Genomic DNA, 17188 nt, shown 5'->3' with positions numbered 1-17188 from the left:
ATTCGTAATGAGGACCGATTTAATATTATTAAAAATGACTTGAGCTGAATCAGCTGCAATACAAACTGAACCTGGTCATAATACACTTCGTGTAATTAAAATAAATTCTTCTTGGCTTGCAATGTTATATGAATTACATAAAACCGTATGGGCTGAATCATTGTGAACCGATTCTTTGAAATGATTCACTGAAATGACTCGGACTGCGCATGTCAAAGATCGACCAATGGGACGCTACGTACATGTGACGTTATTCGATTCAGGAAGCGCGTGGAGAGCAGCGTGAATGTCAAAACAGACTTGTGAGAGTAACTAGTCGAGCTGTTATAGAAGTGCATTTGTTTTATTATCATACTTTATCGAAAATTATATTACATCCCAGTTACTGGACGTGAAAGGCGCCGTCATTTAAAGCGGAAGAAGCAGAGAAACGCAAGCTGGATCCAGACACTCATGATGCTCACATTACAGCGGATTCCTGCTTTCACCTCGGCATTGTTCTGTCGATGTAGCTCAAAATCCTTTCAACGACACTGCAGTCGCATGTTGTCCAAGAAAGTGAGAGTATCTGATGCTCTCTCGAGCAAAGAGACAGGGTCACATGTTCGGATTCAGGTGAGAACATTGTCCCACATTATTTTATTCTTCATCTTGGGATCATTTGATTAAAACTACTAGATTTAATTTGTCCCGAAGGTCACTTTAATGCTTATCTTTTAAACATTTTACTATGCATTCATCATTGATTTTTGCTGTTTGGACTTATTTCTTTTATTTTAGCAGTAGCACAACCAGACTTTTTATCATCATTATTGTTGTTGTTATTAATAACATGTTATTGTTACATATGCATGCACATACAGTGGTAAGCTATTTTAGTATTTATATATGTATGAATGACTGTTCCTTATCAGTCATTTCCATCACAACCAGTAATGTTGGTCTAATAGTGTTTTTGTCAAAGAATGCATGCTTGAGATGAAATATGAGATCAAAGTAAATAATAATTGTCAAATTATGCAAAAAGGGCACAAAGTTATCAGCTGAATCTCTTTTAACTTACACTGAACAAAATTATAAAAGCACACTTTTGTTTTTGCCCCCATTTTTCATGAGCTGAACTCAAAGATCTAAGACTTTTTCTATGTACACAAAAGGCCTATTTCTCTCAAATATTGTTCACAAATCTGTCTAAATCTGTGTTAGTGAGCACTTCTCCTTTGCCGAGATAATCCATCCACCTCACAGGTGTGGCATATCAAGATCCTGATTAGACAGCATGATTATTGCACAAGTGTGCCTTAGGCTGGCCACAATAAAAGGCCACTCTAAAATGTGCAGTTTTATCACACAGCACAATGCCACAGATCTCGCAAGTTTTGAGGGAGCGTGCAATTGGCATGCTGACTGCAGGAATGTCCACCAGAGCTGTTGCCTGTGAATTAAATGTTCATTTCTCTACCATAAGCCGTCTCCAAAGGCGTTTCACAGAATTTGGCAGTACATCCAACCGGCCTCACAACCGCAGACCACGTGTAACCACACCAGCCCAGGACCTCCACATCCAGCATCTTCACCTCTAAGATCGTCTGAGACCAGCCACGCGGACAGCTGCTGCAACAATCGGTTTGCATAACCAAAGAATTTCTGCACAAACTGTCAGAAACCATCTCAGGAAAGCTCATCTGCATGCTCGTCGTCCTCATCGGGGCCTCGACCTGACTGCAGTTCGTCGTCGTAACTGACTTGAGTGGGCAAATGCTCACATTCGATGGCATCTGGCACTTTGGAGAGGTGTTCTCTTCATGGATGAATCCCAGTTTTCACTGTACAGGGCAGATGGCAGACAGCGTGTATGGCGTCTTGTGGGTGAGCGGTTTGCTGATGTCAGCGTTGTGGATCGAGTGGCCCATGGTGTCGGTGGGGTTATGGTATGGGCAGGCGTATGTTATGGACAACCAACGCAGGTGCATTTTATTGATGGCATTTTGAATGTACAGAGATGCCGTGACGAGATCCTGAGACCCATTGTTGTGCCATTCATCCATGACCATCACCTCATGTTGCAGCATGATAATGCACGGCCCCATGTTGCAAGGATCTGTACACAATTCCTGGAAGCTGAAAACATCCCAGTTCTTGCATGGCCAGCATACTCACCGGACATGTCACCCATTGAGCATGTTTGGGATGCTCTGGATCGGCGTATACGATAGTGTGTTCCAGTTCCTGCCAATATCCAGCAACTTCACACAGTCATTGAAGAGGAGTGGACAACCTGATCAACTCTATGCAAAGGAGATGTGTTGCACTGCGTGAGGCAAATTGTGGTCACATCAGATACTGACTGGTTTTCAGACCCCCCCCCCCCAAATACAGTAAAACTGCACATTTTAGAGCGGCCTTTTATTGTGGCCAGCCTAAGGCACACTTGTGCAATAATCATGCTGTCTAATCAGCATCTTGATATGCCACACCTGTGAGGTGGATGGATTATCTCGGCAAAGGAGAAGTGCTCACTAACACAGATTTAGACAGATTTGTGAACAATATTTGAGAGAAATAGGCCTTTTGTGTACATAGATCTTTGAGTTCAGCTCATGAAAAAATGGGGGCAAAAACAAAAGTGCTGCTTTTATAATTGTGTTCAGTGTTTTTACTTATATGTACTTTTCATTAAATTCACAAAACACATTTTGGGAAACCTTAATGTATTGTTTATGTGCAAGAATATTTCAATGAGTGTGATAAATGACTTAGGTCAAGTGTAATAGCCTAAAAGTCATCAAAAAGTAGTCTGGTTATATTACTTAAATTATATTTAGTTTGATTAGCATTTTTCCTTTTTATTTAGTTTAACTTGATGTGCTGAAATACCTAAAACTGTAAGTGCTAGATAGGGGTGGGCGATATGGGAAAAATATCATATCACGATTTTTTATAGAAATATCACGATTCACGATTTTTATCACGATTCTTTGTTAGTTTTATTATTTTGGTTTTACAAGTTGTCTGAGCATTACAGCCAAACTAGAAAGACAAAGATGCATGGCAGATATTTAGGCCAAAGTGGGCGAAGATAAAAACTATTTGTCATTATTTTATTTTTCTTATTAAAAAATAAGAACAAAGATACACATTACAAATACACATAATATACAAATAAAACAAACAGTGCTTTATTTCCAGGTACAATAGGTGTATTTAGCAGAGCATTCAATGAAATTGAATGAACAAATATAAAAATAAAACACTAGATAGACTGATTCCTAAAGCAACTGTATTAAAGTTTTTCAGTCAAGAATAGTGAGTGATTTTTCTCTTTGTGTTTTGTTGTTTTGTTAACGTTAAATGAATAGTTCCCCCACAAATTAATATTCTGTCATCTGTCTGTCAATTCTGTCATAATGTTGTATTTTTATATCATCATTTACTCAAAAGTTGTTTTAAACCGGAATGAGTTTCTTTCTTGTGCTGAACGTTTATAAATGCCATTTTGAAGAAGGTGGAAAACCAAACAGTTGCTGGTCCTCAGTGACTTCCATAGGATTTTTCTTTCCTACTATCAAAGTCAATGTGGACCAGCAACTGTTTGGTTTTCCACTGAGTAAATAATGACAGAAATTTAATTTTAGGGTGAACTATCCCTTTAATGACAGTCGACAGCACGTTTAGTGTCCTGTCCCTTTAAGAGCTGCACGCATCTTATATACAGTACAGGCACGCATCCGTTTCTCTCTTAACTATTTACTTTCATTTTAGAGATAACCAACTCAGTCTGTATGTAAACCTTGTGTGTTTTGACAGTATTAGCGCAAAATATAACTTAGTTGAGTAATCAGGCGCTGTTAGACAGGCGTTTTAGTGCGCGTGCTTCAGGTGTATGCACTCAGAACAAGCGCACGTCAGACCAGCGCGCGAATTAAACATTTAACCAGCAAGGCTTGTATGCAAATAATGTACTTTTGCGATCGCGAATAAGTGCAGTGTCCTGTCTGAGTAACTCTACTGCTGTATGTCCTGTTGTACAGTATATAGAGACGGCGGCGCCAGAACTGTATTTGACAATGTGCGCCGTAGCGCGATACTACGATATTTCTTAAAAAGCAGATCGTGGAGACATTTTTATCGTCCACGATCAAAAATCGTCATATCGCACACCCCTAGTGCTAGATATAAAAATGAAATAAAAAAATATATAAATATATGCATAAAAAATAAAATCAAAACTAGTTCAAAATATTATTAAAAATTCAAATAATATCATAATGATGCTAAAATAGTAATGATACTGCTGGAGATTGTTAATGATCAAATTAGTTGAATAGACCATACATTATACACTTTGAATGTTTTTAAAGAAGTCTCTTATGCTCACCAAGCCTGCATTTATTTGATCCAAAAATACAGCAAAAGCAGCAATATTGTGAAATAATTTTACTATTTAAAATAACTTTTCACTGTAGTGTAGTTGAATAAACATCTGTGATCATTACATGTCAACATGTTTGCTGTTCCTGCAGGGATGGGTTCGATCCGTCAGGCCACAGAAAGACAACCTCTTCTTACATGTGAATGATGGAAGTTCATTGCAGCCTCTACAGGTTGTCACTAGCTCAGACTTGAATACCAGGTGCTATTCTCTGGATTTGCTTATTGAACACTGACTTTGAGCTAGAACGGATATGAAATCTTGATATATACACCGACTCCATTTGTGACATTCATTAATGAAATCTTAGCTCAAGTACTTTTCAAGCAAAACATTTCACATGAAGAGATTTTGAAGTAAACGATATACTGTTCCAGTTTACAGTAAGACAACAAGTACACCTGTGTAAATATGTGGGAACAGATTTCTTACATCCACTAAAAATCACCTTTTAATTGCAAAAATGTAATTTTTATTTGTTTAAATAGTCTTTGGGGCCTCTGTAGATGTATAGTTTTGATATATCCTCCCTTCTTGTCAAGAGACCTCACATTTGGCTGTGCTGTTGATATCACTGGCACCTTAGAGAAGAGCCCGAGTAAGAGACAGAATGTGGAGTTACATGCTCGGCATATTAAAGTGGTCGGAGAATGCAATCCTGTGGTGAGTCTTTACTTTAAAAATGAATCAGTCAGATAAAACGGATGGAAAGTGATTTATAGTTTATATACTGATCCAGTATGTCTGCTTTTAGGACTTTCCTTTCAAGATCAAGGAGCGTCATTCTCTGGAGTATGTCAGGCAGTTTCCTCACCTCAGATGCCGAACAAATGCCTTCAGCTCTTTGCTCAGGATACGCAGTGAGGCTACAACTGCTATCCAGTCATTCTTCAGGGTAAAAAGTTACGCATTGCCGTTTAAAGTTTGGCATCAGTAAGATTTCTCGAAAGAAGTCTCTTATGCCCACCAAGGCTGCATTTATTTGATCATAATATTGTGAAATATTTATACAATATAAAAATAACTGTTTTGTTTTAATATTAATATATTTTAATAAGTAATTTATTCCTGTAAAGCAGGGCTGAATTTTCAGCGTCATTACTCCTTTCTTCAGTGTCACATGATCCTTCAGAAATCAATTTTCTAATTTGTTGCTTAAGAAACAATTATTTTTATCAATGCTAACCTATCATTGGAGAATAAGAATTTAAAATGGGGGGAAATATCATTATAAAATAAATATTTTTCTCTAATACACATTGGCCACAATTAACAGCACCCTTTTTTTCCATATTTTTTTGAAACCTCCATTTGCCAGTTTAACAGCTCTACATTTTCTCCTATAATGCCTGATGAGGTTAGCGAACACCTGACAAGAGATCAGAGACCCTTCCTTCATCCAGAATCACTCCAGACCCTTTAGATTAACAGCTCCATGTTGGTGCTTCTCCTCTTCAGTTCACCTCACTCATTTTCTACAGAGTTCAGGTCAGAGGACTGGAATGGCCAGCAGAAGTTTGGTTGTGTGCTCAGTGACCCATTTTTGTGTTGTTTTTGAGGTTTGTTTTTGGATTATTGTCCGGTTGGAAGATCCAAACACAGCCCATTATAAGATTTCTAACAGAGTCAGTCACTTATTGATTTTTATCTGTTGGTATTTGATAGAATCCATGATGCCATGTGTCTAAACAAGATGTCCAGGACCTCCAGCAGAAATATAGGCCCACATCATCAGAAATACAGCAGTATATTTCATTGTACACATGGTGTACTTTTTATCCCTGTGTTCACCAAACCCATCTGGAGTGTTTGCTGATAAAAAGCTCATTTTATAGTTAAATCGGACCATAGAAGCCAGTCCCATTTGAAGTTCCAGTCATGTTTAACAACTGAATATGAATTTTTTTTTTTTTTCTTAAAGCCCTCCCAAACAACATGTGATGATGTAGGTGCAGTTTGATCATTTTTTTTTAAATGTTTTCTGACTCCAAAACTCAACCTTTTTCTGCAATTCTCCAGCTGTGGTCCTTGGAGAGTCTTTAGCCACTCAAACTCTCCTCCTCGCCGTGCATTAGGACGATATAGACATACGTCCTCTTCCAGGCAGTTTCGTAACATTTTCTGTTGATTGGAAATTCTTAATTATTGCCCTGATGGTGGAAATGGGAATTTTCACTGCTCTAGCTCTTTTATTAAAGCCACTTCACTAATTTGTGAAGCTCAATTATCTTTTGCTGCACATCAGAAATATATTCTTTGGTTTTTCTCATTGTGACAGGTGATTAATTTGGAATTTGGCCTTTGTTTTCTTATTTTCTTATTTATATTTCTGTGAAACAGGAAGCCATGGCTGGATAATTTTATGTTCATAATCACGCTGGTGTGCTCAAAATTGTGAAAATGAATGGGAATATATTTCAGATATATTTTACTCATAAGAATTTCTTGGGGTGCCAATAATCATGTATTTGAGAAAAAACATTTATTTCATAATGATATTTCTCCCATTTTAAATACTTATTCTCCAATGAAAGCTTAGATTTTTGTGATTAAAATAAAATAGGCCTAAAAGATTAAAAGGATTAACAATGCACATTTAATTTCACAGCCGCCTTTGATCATATTTACCAAGGGTACCAACAGTTCTGACCACGTGTGTGTGTTTGTGTATTGATGAATTTATATACGTATTTTTTATTATACAGTTTGTAAAATGAGATGTTTCAAAAAATCTTACTGCCCCAAAACTTTCGAATAGTAGTAAAAAAATATATATTTTAAATGTATTTTCATTCTTTTATTCGTATATTACCTGTCTAATGTGCAAATTCATAACAAATCATGATTATAAAAAATAATAATAAAATTATAACCAATTCATGATCCTTCAGAAATCATTTGAATATTCTGATTTGTTGCTTAAGAAACCATTCTTTTTATCAATGTATATATATGTATGTGTGTATATATGCATTTATGAATTTATGAGCTGTTTATGATTATATTTTATCATACAGTTTGTAATAATACATTTCTCATATGGCTTATATTTCCTTTCCTGATTTTGTTAATTGTTGTTACAGGATAACGGTTATGTGCAGATACACACACCAGTAATCACCTCAAATGACTGTGAGGGAGCTGGAGAACTCTTCCAAGTTGAGGTATGGTCTAGTTGACGGGTGACATGTGAGATATAGCAACAAGCAAAATTATATTATTTCAAAATATGGTACATGGATGCTATTGATTCTTCCTTAAAACACTGAAAACTTATGTTTGTGCTCTCTGTAGCCTGCAGGGCATAAAAATGACTCCGATGACCCAAACCCACATTTCTTCTCTGTGCCGGCTTATCTAACAGTCTCAGGACAGCTGCACCTGGAGGTGATGGCAGGGTAAATAGATTACACACAACTAGTCATATTAATCACACTCTTAAGAATATACAAAATCTGATCTTAGCTCAAGTTTGTTGTTAGGGCTGTAAATTGATTATGAAGTTTATTTGTTGTATAACGTAATTGAATCGCAATATTGGCTGAGAAAAATTACTTTATTGTAGCAGAGGAAACCATTGAATAGAAATGCTAATTAAAACTTAATTATAATGCTAAAAACTAAGAAAATCAAGATTAATCAGCTGAAATCATTGCTTTCCCCAGCAATAGCTATTATTATCTATCAGATTCTGGAGGCTTATAGAACCAAATGAATTGTGAAATCAATTTATTATCAATAATTTATGTATCAGTTTATTAAATCAAAACTCCCAGTGTCTGACAAGTTTTAAAGCAGCACTGTCATAATTTCAGCAGAAATATCCTTTATATCTATTGTGTTGGTCAATGGTTTGAGATCCACTAGAACAGATATTACAAAATGTGTAATGAATCATTAGCTAAAGTTGAATGCTCAACTGTTTTGTGATTGCTCAGCGTCTGCTGTTGTCTGTTGTAGGGCTTTTTCAGCAGTGTACACATTCGGTCCCACGTTCAGAGCGGAGAACTCTCAAAGCAGGAGACACTTGGCAGAGTTTTACATGGTAGAGGCAGAGATTGCCTTCACTGAGTCACTAGACGACCTTATGAAGGTAGAAAACTCATTGCATCCACTCAGTGAATTGCATACACTAAAAACTCTTATCAAGCAACTGATTATGGTTTAAAGATCGATTTGAAAGTGTGTACATATCATAATGCATCATTTTCATTTTAAAGCTCGTTTCTCATTCTTCAGGTAATGGAGGACTTATTCAAAGCTGCCACGGAGCATGTGCTGTCCTCTTGCGCAGAGGATGTAGAGTTATTTCACAAATATATTGCACCAGGACACAGGGTATGGCACACAATGCTGTTGCTCCGTATGCTTTATAAGAGCTTTGAGAGTTTCTCCACTATAATGGCTGTAATAAACTGATAATATTTTCTTATTTCAACATCCTCAGGATCAAGTGGATCTTATGTTGAAAAGAAAATTTAATGTGTACGTATTATATTTCAGTTCAGTCTACTTTTCCCAAAGCTCAAGTCCTTTTACTTTTTAAAAAAGGCCTTGAGCTTGAGAAAGACACTACATACATTTTTCCAGTTCTCTGAATATTAGCTGTATAAAATAACAAATTCTCTCAAATAGAATCAGTATGGTATAGTTTTGGAGTATATATGTCATCTCTCTTTGAACCATGCTTTTTTATTGCACGATTTGAAATTGTTAAATTTGCCTTTTACAGCATTTCTTACACCGAGGCCATAGACATTCTAAAGAGCAGCTCGCAGAACTTTACATTCAGCACTGAGGCAAGTAAAGTACAGCATATGTTTGTTTTAAATAATTACTATACGTAATATAAGAGATACTTTAAGAAATGCACATTAAAGAAAAATATGGTGTCTGTCCATTAGTATTCAAAAGTTTGGTGTCAGTAAGAAATTACTGCTTTTATCCAGCAAGGATGCATTAAATTGATCAAAAGTTACAAATTATTTTTAATCCAAATAAATATTGTTCATTTTAATTTTTTTATCAAAGAATCTTGAAACAAACATCACAGTTTGCACAAAATATTAAGCAGCACTAAATGTTTTCAAAATTGATCATAATAATAATACGACGTATTTCTTGAGCAGCAAATCAGCATATTAGAATTATTATTTTGTTTTTTTGAAGGATCATTTGACACTGAAGACTGGATTAATAGCTGCTGAAATTTCAGCTTTGCATCACAGGAATAAATTACATTTGAAAATATATTAAAATAGAAAACGGTTATTTTAAATTCTAATAATATCTCAATACATTTCTGGCTTTACTGTATTAAGTAAAAACAGCCTGGATGAGAACAAGACCAAGGCTGCATTACATTAAAACATTAAAAACCTTACTGACCCAAACTTTTTAATGGTTGTGTATATGTCAGTTTGAGAAGATCTTTTTTAATATTGTCTGTTCTCCCTTTCTTTGACATATGCTTTATATTAGTGGGGCTGTGATCTTCAGACAGAACATGAGAAGTTTCTAGTTAAACATTGTGGAAACATCCCGCTGTTTGTCATCAACTATCCCTACGAGTTAAAGCCTTTCTATGCCCGAGACAACCAGGACCAGCCCAACCACACTGTAAGAATGAGCTCTCACCATCAGTCTTTTTACATGTGGTCCTGCCATGAGTTCCACTCAACTGCTAATCTGTGGGAAATAGGTTTATATTATGTTTATCGCATCTGATCATTTACTCGAGGCTTTAAAGATGTCTTTTTGAATTCAGCTTGTCCATTAGACCTTTTTTCCGCTTTTCCTCACCTCTATGTGCTCATTGCTTATTCACTGATGATTTTTTTGGACAGGCAGCTGCTGTAGATCTCTTGGTGCCTGGAGTGGGGGAGCTTTGTGGTGGATCCCTGAGAGAGGAGAGAATAGAACTTCTGAGTCAACGACTAGCACAGTAAGAATTAGACAAGCGTCCCTTTTCATATAGTAATAAGTAATAAAAAATAATATATGCTGTAATTACTTAAGACATGGATAAACTACTGTTCAAAAGTGCTCACCAATGCTGCACTTATCACATCAAAAATGCTGTCAAAACAATAATGTTGTAAAATATTATTACCATTTACAATTTGTTTACAATTAAAAATAACTATTTTTAGCTATTTTAATATCACTGCAGTCTTCGGTGTCACATGATCCTTAAGAAATAGTGTTAATATGCTGATTTGGTGTCTAAAACCAAAAACTAGTGCTGTCAAACGATTAATAGCGATTAATTGCATCCAAAATAAAAGTTTTTGTTTGCATAATATATGCGTGTTCTGTGTATATTTATTATGTATATATAAATACACACACATGCATGCATATATTTTGAAAATATTTACATGTATTTACGGCTATATTTATATTCATATAATGTATTATAAATAAATATATTTAATATATAAAAACTTTTTTTAAAAATATATACTTTTGTTTGAACCCACCCATTTTTCATGTTACCAAAAGTATTGGAACATGTGACTGACAGGTGTGTTTTGTTGCCCTGGTGTGTCCTATTAATTGATTATTCAAACAATAAATAGCACTGAATGTCTGCACTCAGTTTCAGATCCGTGCAGACTGCATTTATAGTTAGTTAGACGTGTAACCAACATGAAAACCAGAGAGGTGTCTATGGGTGAAAAACGAGCAATTGTGAAGCTGAGAGAAGATGAAAAATGAATCAAATCATTGCACAAACACTGGCAATAGCAAGTACAACCATTTGGAATCTCCTGAGGAAGAAAGAAACCACTGGTGTACTAAGTAACACCTCAAACGGGTAGATCAAGGAAAACATCTGCAGTTGATGACAGAAACATTGTGACAGCTGTAAAGAAAGACCCTAAAACAACTGTTAGTGACATCAGCATCAACCTCCAGAGGGCAGGAGTGAAGGTATCACAATCTACTGTTCGCAGAAGACTTCATGAACAAAAGTACAGAGGCTACACCAGAAGATGCAAACCACTCATTAGCAAGAAGAATAGGAGACGAGCCTCAAAAATTCTGCGACAAGGTTTTATGGACTGATTTTATGGACCAAAGTGATGGAAAGGCTAAAGTTTGGAGAAACACAGTGTACACAGGTGTGCATTATAGTACACATTACACAAGTAATGTAATGGCTTGGGCTTTCATCGCTTCTTCTGGGACAGGCTCATTAATCTTCATTAATGATGTAACACATGATGGCAGCAGCAAAATTAACTCAGAAGTCTACAGAAATATTTTGTCTGACAATTTACAGAAAGATGCAACCAAACTGATTGGGAGATCTTTCATCATGCAGCAAGATAATGACCCAAAACATAGTGCCAAAACAACAAAGGAGTTCATCAGGGGCAAGAAGTGGAAGGTTTTAGACTGGCCAAGTCAATCTACACACTTAAACCCTGTAGGGCATGCATTTTACCTGCTAAAGAAGAGACTGAAGGGAGTAACCCCCCAAAACTGAAAGAGGCTGCGGTGAAAGCCTGGAAAAGCATCACAAAAGAAGAATGCAAAAGTTTGGTGATGTCAATGGGTCACAGGCTTGATGCAGTTATTGAAAGAAAAGGATTTGCAACTAAATATTAAATCTTTTTCACTTTAATCTATGTTAATTCTATCTGTTCCAATACTTTTGGTAACATGAGAAATGGGTGGGTTCAAACAAATAAATAAATAAAAGCTGAAATGTTAATCTCTCATCTCATATTCATCTTTTGATGTCAAACCCAAATGTTTTCAGTCTACAGCAAAAATAAAGGAATTGGCCTTACTGTTCCAATACTTTTGGAGGGCATTGTGTGTGTATATTTTATATATATATATATATATATATATATATATACACACACACACAATATATTTATAGAAACATAAATATACACAGGACACATACGTATATTATGTAAACAAAAACTTTTATTTTGGATGCAATTAATCATTTGACTGCACAAAAAAAAAAAAAACATTTCTTAATATTATTAATGTTGAAAACAGTTGTGCTGCTTAATATTTTTGTATACATTTTTCCAAGATTCAAAAGAACAGCATTTATTTGACAGAGAAAAAATGGAAATAGATATTTTGTAACTTTATACAGTAAATGTCTGCACTGTCAATCATTTTAATGCATCTTTGCTGAAAAAAAAAACTGACACCAAACTTTCACAGTGTAAATAAAACATCAAGTACTAAAGGTTTTTTATATGCACTGTTATGTTGATTTGTACTGAAAAAAAAATTATTTTAGTAAATCCAAAATACTTTTAGGCTATAGTGTATATTCTGTATGTTACAATGTGAGTGTGTTCTTTTCATTATCAAAATTATGTCCACAAATATGGCACCAACAATGTAATGTGATGCTTTCCATAAGTATTACATGTTTGCTGATGTATTACTAAGTACTATCACTCCCATCTCCTGCATGTTTTCCCTCTTTTCACAGGGCTGGGTTGGAGGACTCATATGCATGGTAGGTTTCTAAGAACAACTTCTGCAGCCCAACCATATTTTTATTCTAGACTTAAGAGGCATTTACACAACACCGTTTTCAACTAAAAATGGAAAACCTTTTATACGTTTTGGCCGTCCATTTACACAACGTTTTGGGGGCCTAAAAAACACAAACTGTTGAAAACATGTTTCAGAGTGCAAGTGTCTGAAAAAGTTACCATTATCGTCTCTATGTGGACTACAGAAACATGCATTTGTGAAAACGGTGACATGTATGCGCATTGTGTTTGAGTAGCGTTTCTTTACAGAGTGACATCGCCAACTAGAGGCCTGGCATGCATAATGCAGCATTTTAAGTTGTTTTCTTGGATCTGTGTAAATGGGGGGTTGCTTTGACAATGTTACCATTTATACACGAAAAATGCAAAGGAAAAACGTCACATTGTTGCCACCCTTACAGAGCATCTTTGTGATTGACAGGTATCTGCAGCTGAGAGAGTTTGGCTCAGTCCCCCATGGTGGGTTTGGGATGGGCTTTGAGAGGTACCTGCAGTGCATTCTGGGACTCCACAATATTAAAGATGTGGTTCCATTTGCAAGGTTCTCACACTCCTGCCTGCTTTGAAACAGTGTTTTCCTGAAGTCACCCAACACTGCACATTTTGAATGTCTTTTATGTGTGACACCCATTTGGAGTCTCTGTTAATGAGCTGATGATCCGAGTCAAGTGTGTTTGATTAGTAAGCATACAAAATGAGCAATATTGACGAAGCTTCAGAAATAAATTTTAGGAAGCACTGCACTAATGTAGCAGGATGTCTAATGTGGTTCATGCATTTTTATGAAACACATTCATCTTCTGTTATAGATGGGAGCTGATATTAGTTAACAGCCTCCCTAAAAAAAAAGTAGTCATTTGTTTTTGTTCATTTTTGTAATTATTATTTATGACCACTATCATCAATCACATTTAACATTTTGAAATAAAATCATTCTCTTTGTCTTCTGACAGCATCTTTGATCTTGTGATCCAGAGTTATTTTATTTAATTACAAAGACTAATGCCCACTGTTTCATTCTGTGAATATAAATATAGTTTTCAACCATAGTTTTAGTTGAGTGAGTGAACGGTTAACACCTTCACTTTTTTTTTTTGACTAAACAGTAGATCTCTGTGAAGGCTCTGGCAGGAACCTCTGCAGCCATTCAGATGAAGTAATACATTTTTGTATTATTTACAAAAATACATCAATTTTCACATCCTTCAGCAAGCAACATCACCAGTTGTTAATATTGCTACCTCAAGCCAAAGGCACAAAATGCTACCAGGGCTTGCTGGCCCTGCAAGACGTTAAAGTGGATGGACGGAGATGCCACTCATTTCTACCTGGAAGACGAAACAGCTGCACAGATGACGCTTTCAGAGTAGCTGTGACTGGTCTTACACCTGGAACAAAACACAGAAATGAGCTTTATTGTAAAATTCATTATTAGAACAGGTGGCGTTTTCAAAATACACCTTAATTGTTTTTTAGCTCATCTTAGGCTCAGTACCTAACCATGGTGATCAATCCTGTCCAGATCAAGCTGACGTTCTGGCTTTTGCTGCAGAAGTGAGCAGATCAAATGGCAGCATTCTGTGCAGAAAGATGAGAGAGATTTGATTATTGCCGTAAACTAAATCTGCTCTTCTTATTCTAAGCTGTAAGATCTTCAGGTCAGAAAAAACAGGATAAATCCCTGCATTATCCATATAGCCATCTCCTATAAAGCCTATGAAGTTTTAAAATTGTACTTGTGGAGAAGAACTTACTTTCTGTCAAGCCCGGTTTGGACCAGGTGTTCACGTTGGTCCTGTAGATGTTGAAACTATCATCCACTATATCCACACAGCATTCTGAACAAGAGGATGCTCAATGCTGCCTCCGTTTGTGTTCCACAAAGTGAAAATGACTATGACATACTGTAGAAGTCCTGCTGGTCCGTCTAATCCAGCAGCTCAATAATGTTCATCACAGAGCCTTTAAGGTCCAGGACTGTAAGGGCGACTTTTTTTGGGAAGGGCCTTGGGATGTTCAGACTGGATGAAAGAAACATTTTTGGCTGTTAAATGGTTATGAATAGAGATTTAACTCAGTCTTGAGTAAAAAAAATTCTATGGAAAAATCACTTGTACTCACAATGCCGATAGTTTCCACACGTTTCAACTTTGTGTCAAATTTTACTGCCATCTGATGGACAAAGCAAAAAAGCAATTAATATACCATAGGATGGAATACCATAACAAATCATAACAATACAAAAAAAATATATCAAATTCGAAGTGTGAATTTTCATCCTACACTTTTAAAAATAATACTTTTTTTTCTTTTTTTTTGGGGAGATTTGCAAAGTGTTTTTCCAAGGAACGTTTCAGTGAACAGTTCTTAAATGAAATATTTTATAGTGTGAAGAATATTTAATTAATCTAAATAGCCTTTTGTGCAATGGAATGTTCCGTGGATGTTAAAAGGCTCCTCATGGAACCATAGATGCCTAAAGAACCCTTATTTTAAAGAATGTAACAAGTCTAGTCAAATCTCAAATCGAATTGCTTTTAGCTCATCTTAGGCTCAGTACCTAAAACCAGTCATGGTGAGCAATCCTGTCCAGATCAAGCCGACGTTCTGGCTTTTGCTGAAGAAGTGAGCAGATCAAATGGCAGCATACTGTGCAGAAAACGGGCGAGATGTTTGATTATTACTGTAAACTACATCGCTTCTCAAGCTGGAAGATCTTCAGGTCAGAAAACTGGGATAAATTGCTGCATTATCCATATGTCATCTCCTATAAAGCCTATACATTTTTGTATTTGAATTGTACTTGTGAAGAAGAACTCGCCTTCTGTCAAGCCAGGTTTGGACCAGGTGTTCAAGTTGGTCCTGTAGAAGTCGAAACTATCTGGAAAGTGCCCACACAGCATTCTGAACAAGAGGATCCCTAGAGACCAGACCGTCGCTGGCTTTCCGTGGAACTCGCCCTTCAGTATGTACTCGGGAGGGCAGTACATAACTGTTCCTGGAGGGAAAAGAGTTTGTCTGATGTTTTAGTCATTACCACAGCATGTCTTCTTAGCATTAAGTATTGAGTTAACTGATTCACAACAGTTTTTAGAGGTAATACACACCACTGAATCTTGTGTAGGCAGAATCTGTCAGGAGACTGCTGCATCCAAAGTCAATTAGTTTGACTTCGAGCTTCTCCAAGTTTATCAGCAGGTTCTCTAATTTGATGTCCCCATGGTAAACTCCACGGCGACAACATGCACTGGCGGCTAGCGTTGCACCCCACATGATGAACCTCGCTAACTTCTCGTCGATGCTGCCTCCACTGCGTTGCACAAAGCGGAAAACATCCATGCAGTGTGAGAAACGCTGGACGACAATGACGTAGAAGTTCTGCTGGTCCTGCCAGTCCAGCAGCCTAATAATATCCATCACTGGGTTTTTATTGGCCAGAATTGTTAGGGCGACTTCTTTGGGAAGGGGCTTGGGATGATCAGGCTGGAAGAAAGAAACATTTTATGATGTGGAATGGGAATTTAACTCAGTCTTAGGCAAGCGTGTCTAGTGAAAAATCACTTGTACTCACAATGCTGATATATTCCGTGTGTTTTGTCTTTTTGACAAATTTCACTGCCACCTGATGAACAAAACAAGCAATTAATATGTGTAGGACGCCATAAATTATAACAATACAACAAACATAGTCAAAGCATAAAAATAAAGGTTCTCCAAAGAACATTTCGGTGAACACTTCTTAAAAGAACCATTTTTTCTTAATGTGAAGAATATTTTGATCTTCATGTAGCCAATAAAGAACCTTTATTTTTAAGAGTGTTAAAAAGGCCAAGAGCAGTTGATGTAAGTTAAAAAATCAAACCTTACGTCTATCCTCCAAACGAGTCGCCTTATAGACAGCGCCAAATCCACCTTGACCCAGCTTGCTGCCAATTGCATATCGGCAGCAAATGTTGTCTTAAAAGATGAAAAGGATGCTTAGTGGTACTGCTTCAAAGATATTGTAAGAAGAGCATGTGTGTGTCATGTTTGGGATTGTGGCAGTAAACTCACCTTCAGGTCTCATGTCCACTTCATTGCTGTCCAACTCTATCATCAGAGGAGACACTTCACCTGGTCTCACACTGACTGGAGCATCATGGACTTGAGCTCGGAGGTCTTCCTGCACCAGAGGCTCAGCAGCAGGAGGAACTTGAAGAACACTGGTATGAGG

The 17188-nt window shown here is 36.6% G+C and overlaps 1 protein-coding gene across 2 annotated transcripts; it reads left to right on the top strand.

Moving 5' to 3' along the window:
• Positions 1 to 242: 242 nt before the first annotated feature.
• On the top strand, positions 243 to 15210 carry nars2 (asparaginyl-tRNA synthetase 2, mitochondrial). Of its 2 annotated transcripts, none has more exons than XM_079392360.1 (14): positions 243 to 615; positions 4524 to 4633; positions 4975 to 5095; positions 5187 to 5327; positions 7516 to 7596; positions 7727 to 7830; positions 8393 to 8525; positions 8672 to 8770; positions 8880 to 8917; positions 9165 to 9231; positions 9914 to 10051; positions 10279 to 10376; positions 12909 to 12935; positions 13397 to 15210. In XM_079392360.1, exons 1-14 carry the CDS (start codon positions 454 to 456, stop codon positions 13539 to 13541), a joined length of 1464 nt encoding a protein of 487 aa, XP_079248486.1. In that variant the 5' UTR covers positions 243 to 453; the 3' UTR covers positions 13542 to 15210. The 2 variants fall into 2 exon arrangements, with proteins under 2 accessions (XP_079248486.1, XP_079248487.1); XM_079392361.1 differs by lacking the exon at positions 243 to 615 and adding an exon at positions 3703 to 3720.
• Positions 15211 to 17188: the final 1978 nt, after the last annotated feature.

Source organism: Barbus barbus (assembly GCF_936440315.1).
Source record: "Barbus barbus genome assembly, chromosome: 34".
NCBI lineage: Eukaryota > Metazoa > Chordata > Actinopteri > Cypriniformes > Cyprinidae > Barbus > Barbus barbus.
The sequence above is the reverse complement of the archived record's forward strand: the minus strand, read 5'-3'. Positions and strand labels throughout refer to the sequence as shown.

What these genes read in the sequence shown, in the direction of transcription:
- nars2 (XM_079392360.1), top strand. Translation starts at nt 454, where the DNA reads ATGATGCTCACATTACAGCGGATTCCTGCTTTCACCTCGGCATTGTTC. An exon ending in CTATCCAGTCATTCTTCAGG is followed by an intron (nt 5,328 to 7,515) that starts GTAAAAAGTTAC and finishes TTGTTGTTACAG; the next exon opens with GATAACGGTTATGTGCAGAT. An exon ending in ATATTGCACCAGGACACAGG is followed by an intron (nt 8,771 to 8,879) that starts GTATGGCACACA and finishes CAACATCCTCAG; the next exon opens with GATCAAGTGGATCTTATGTT.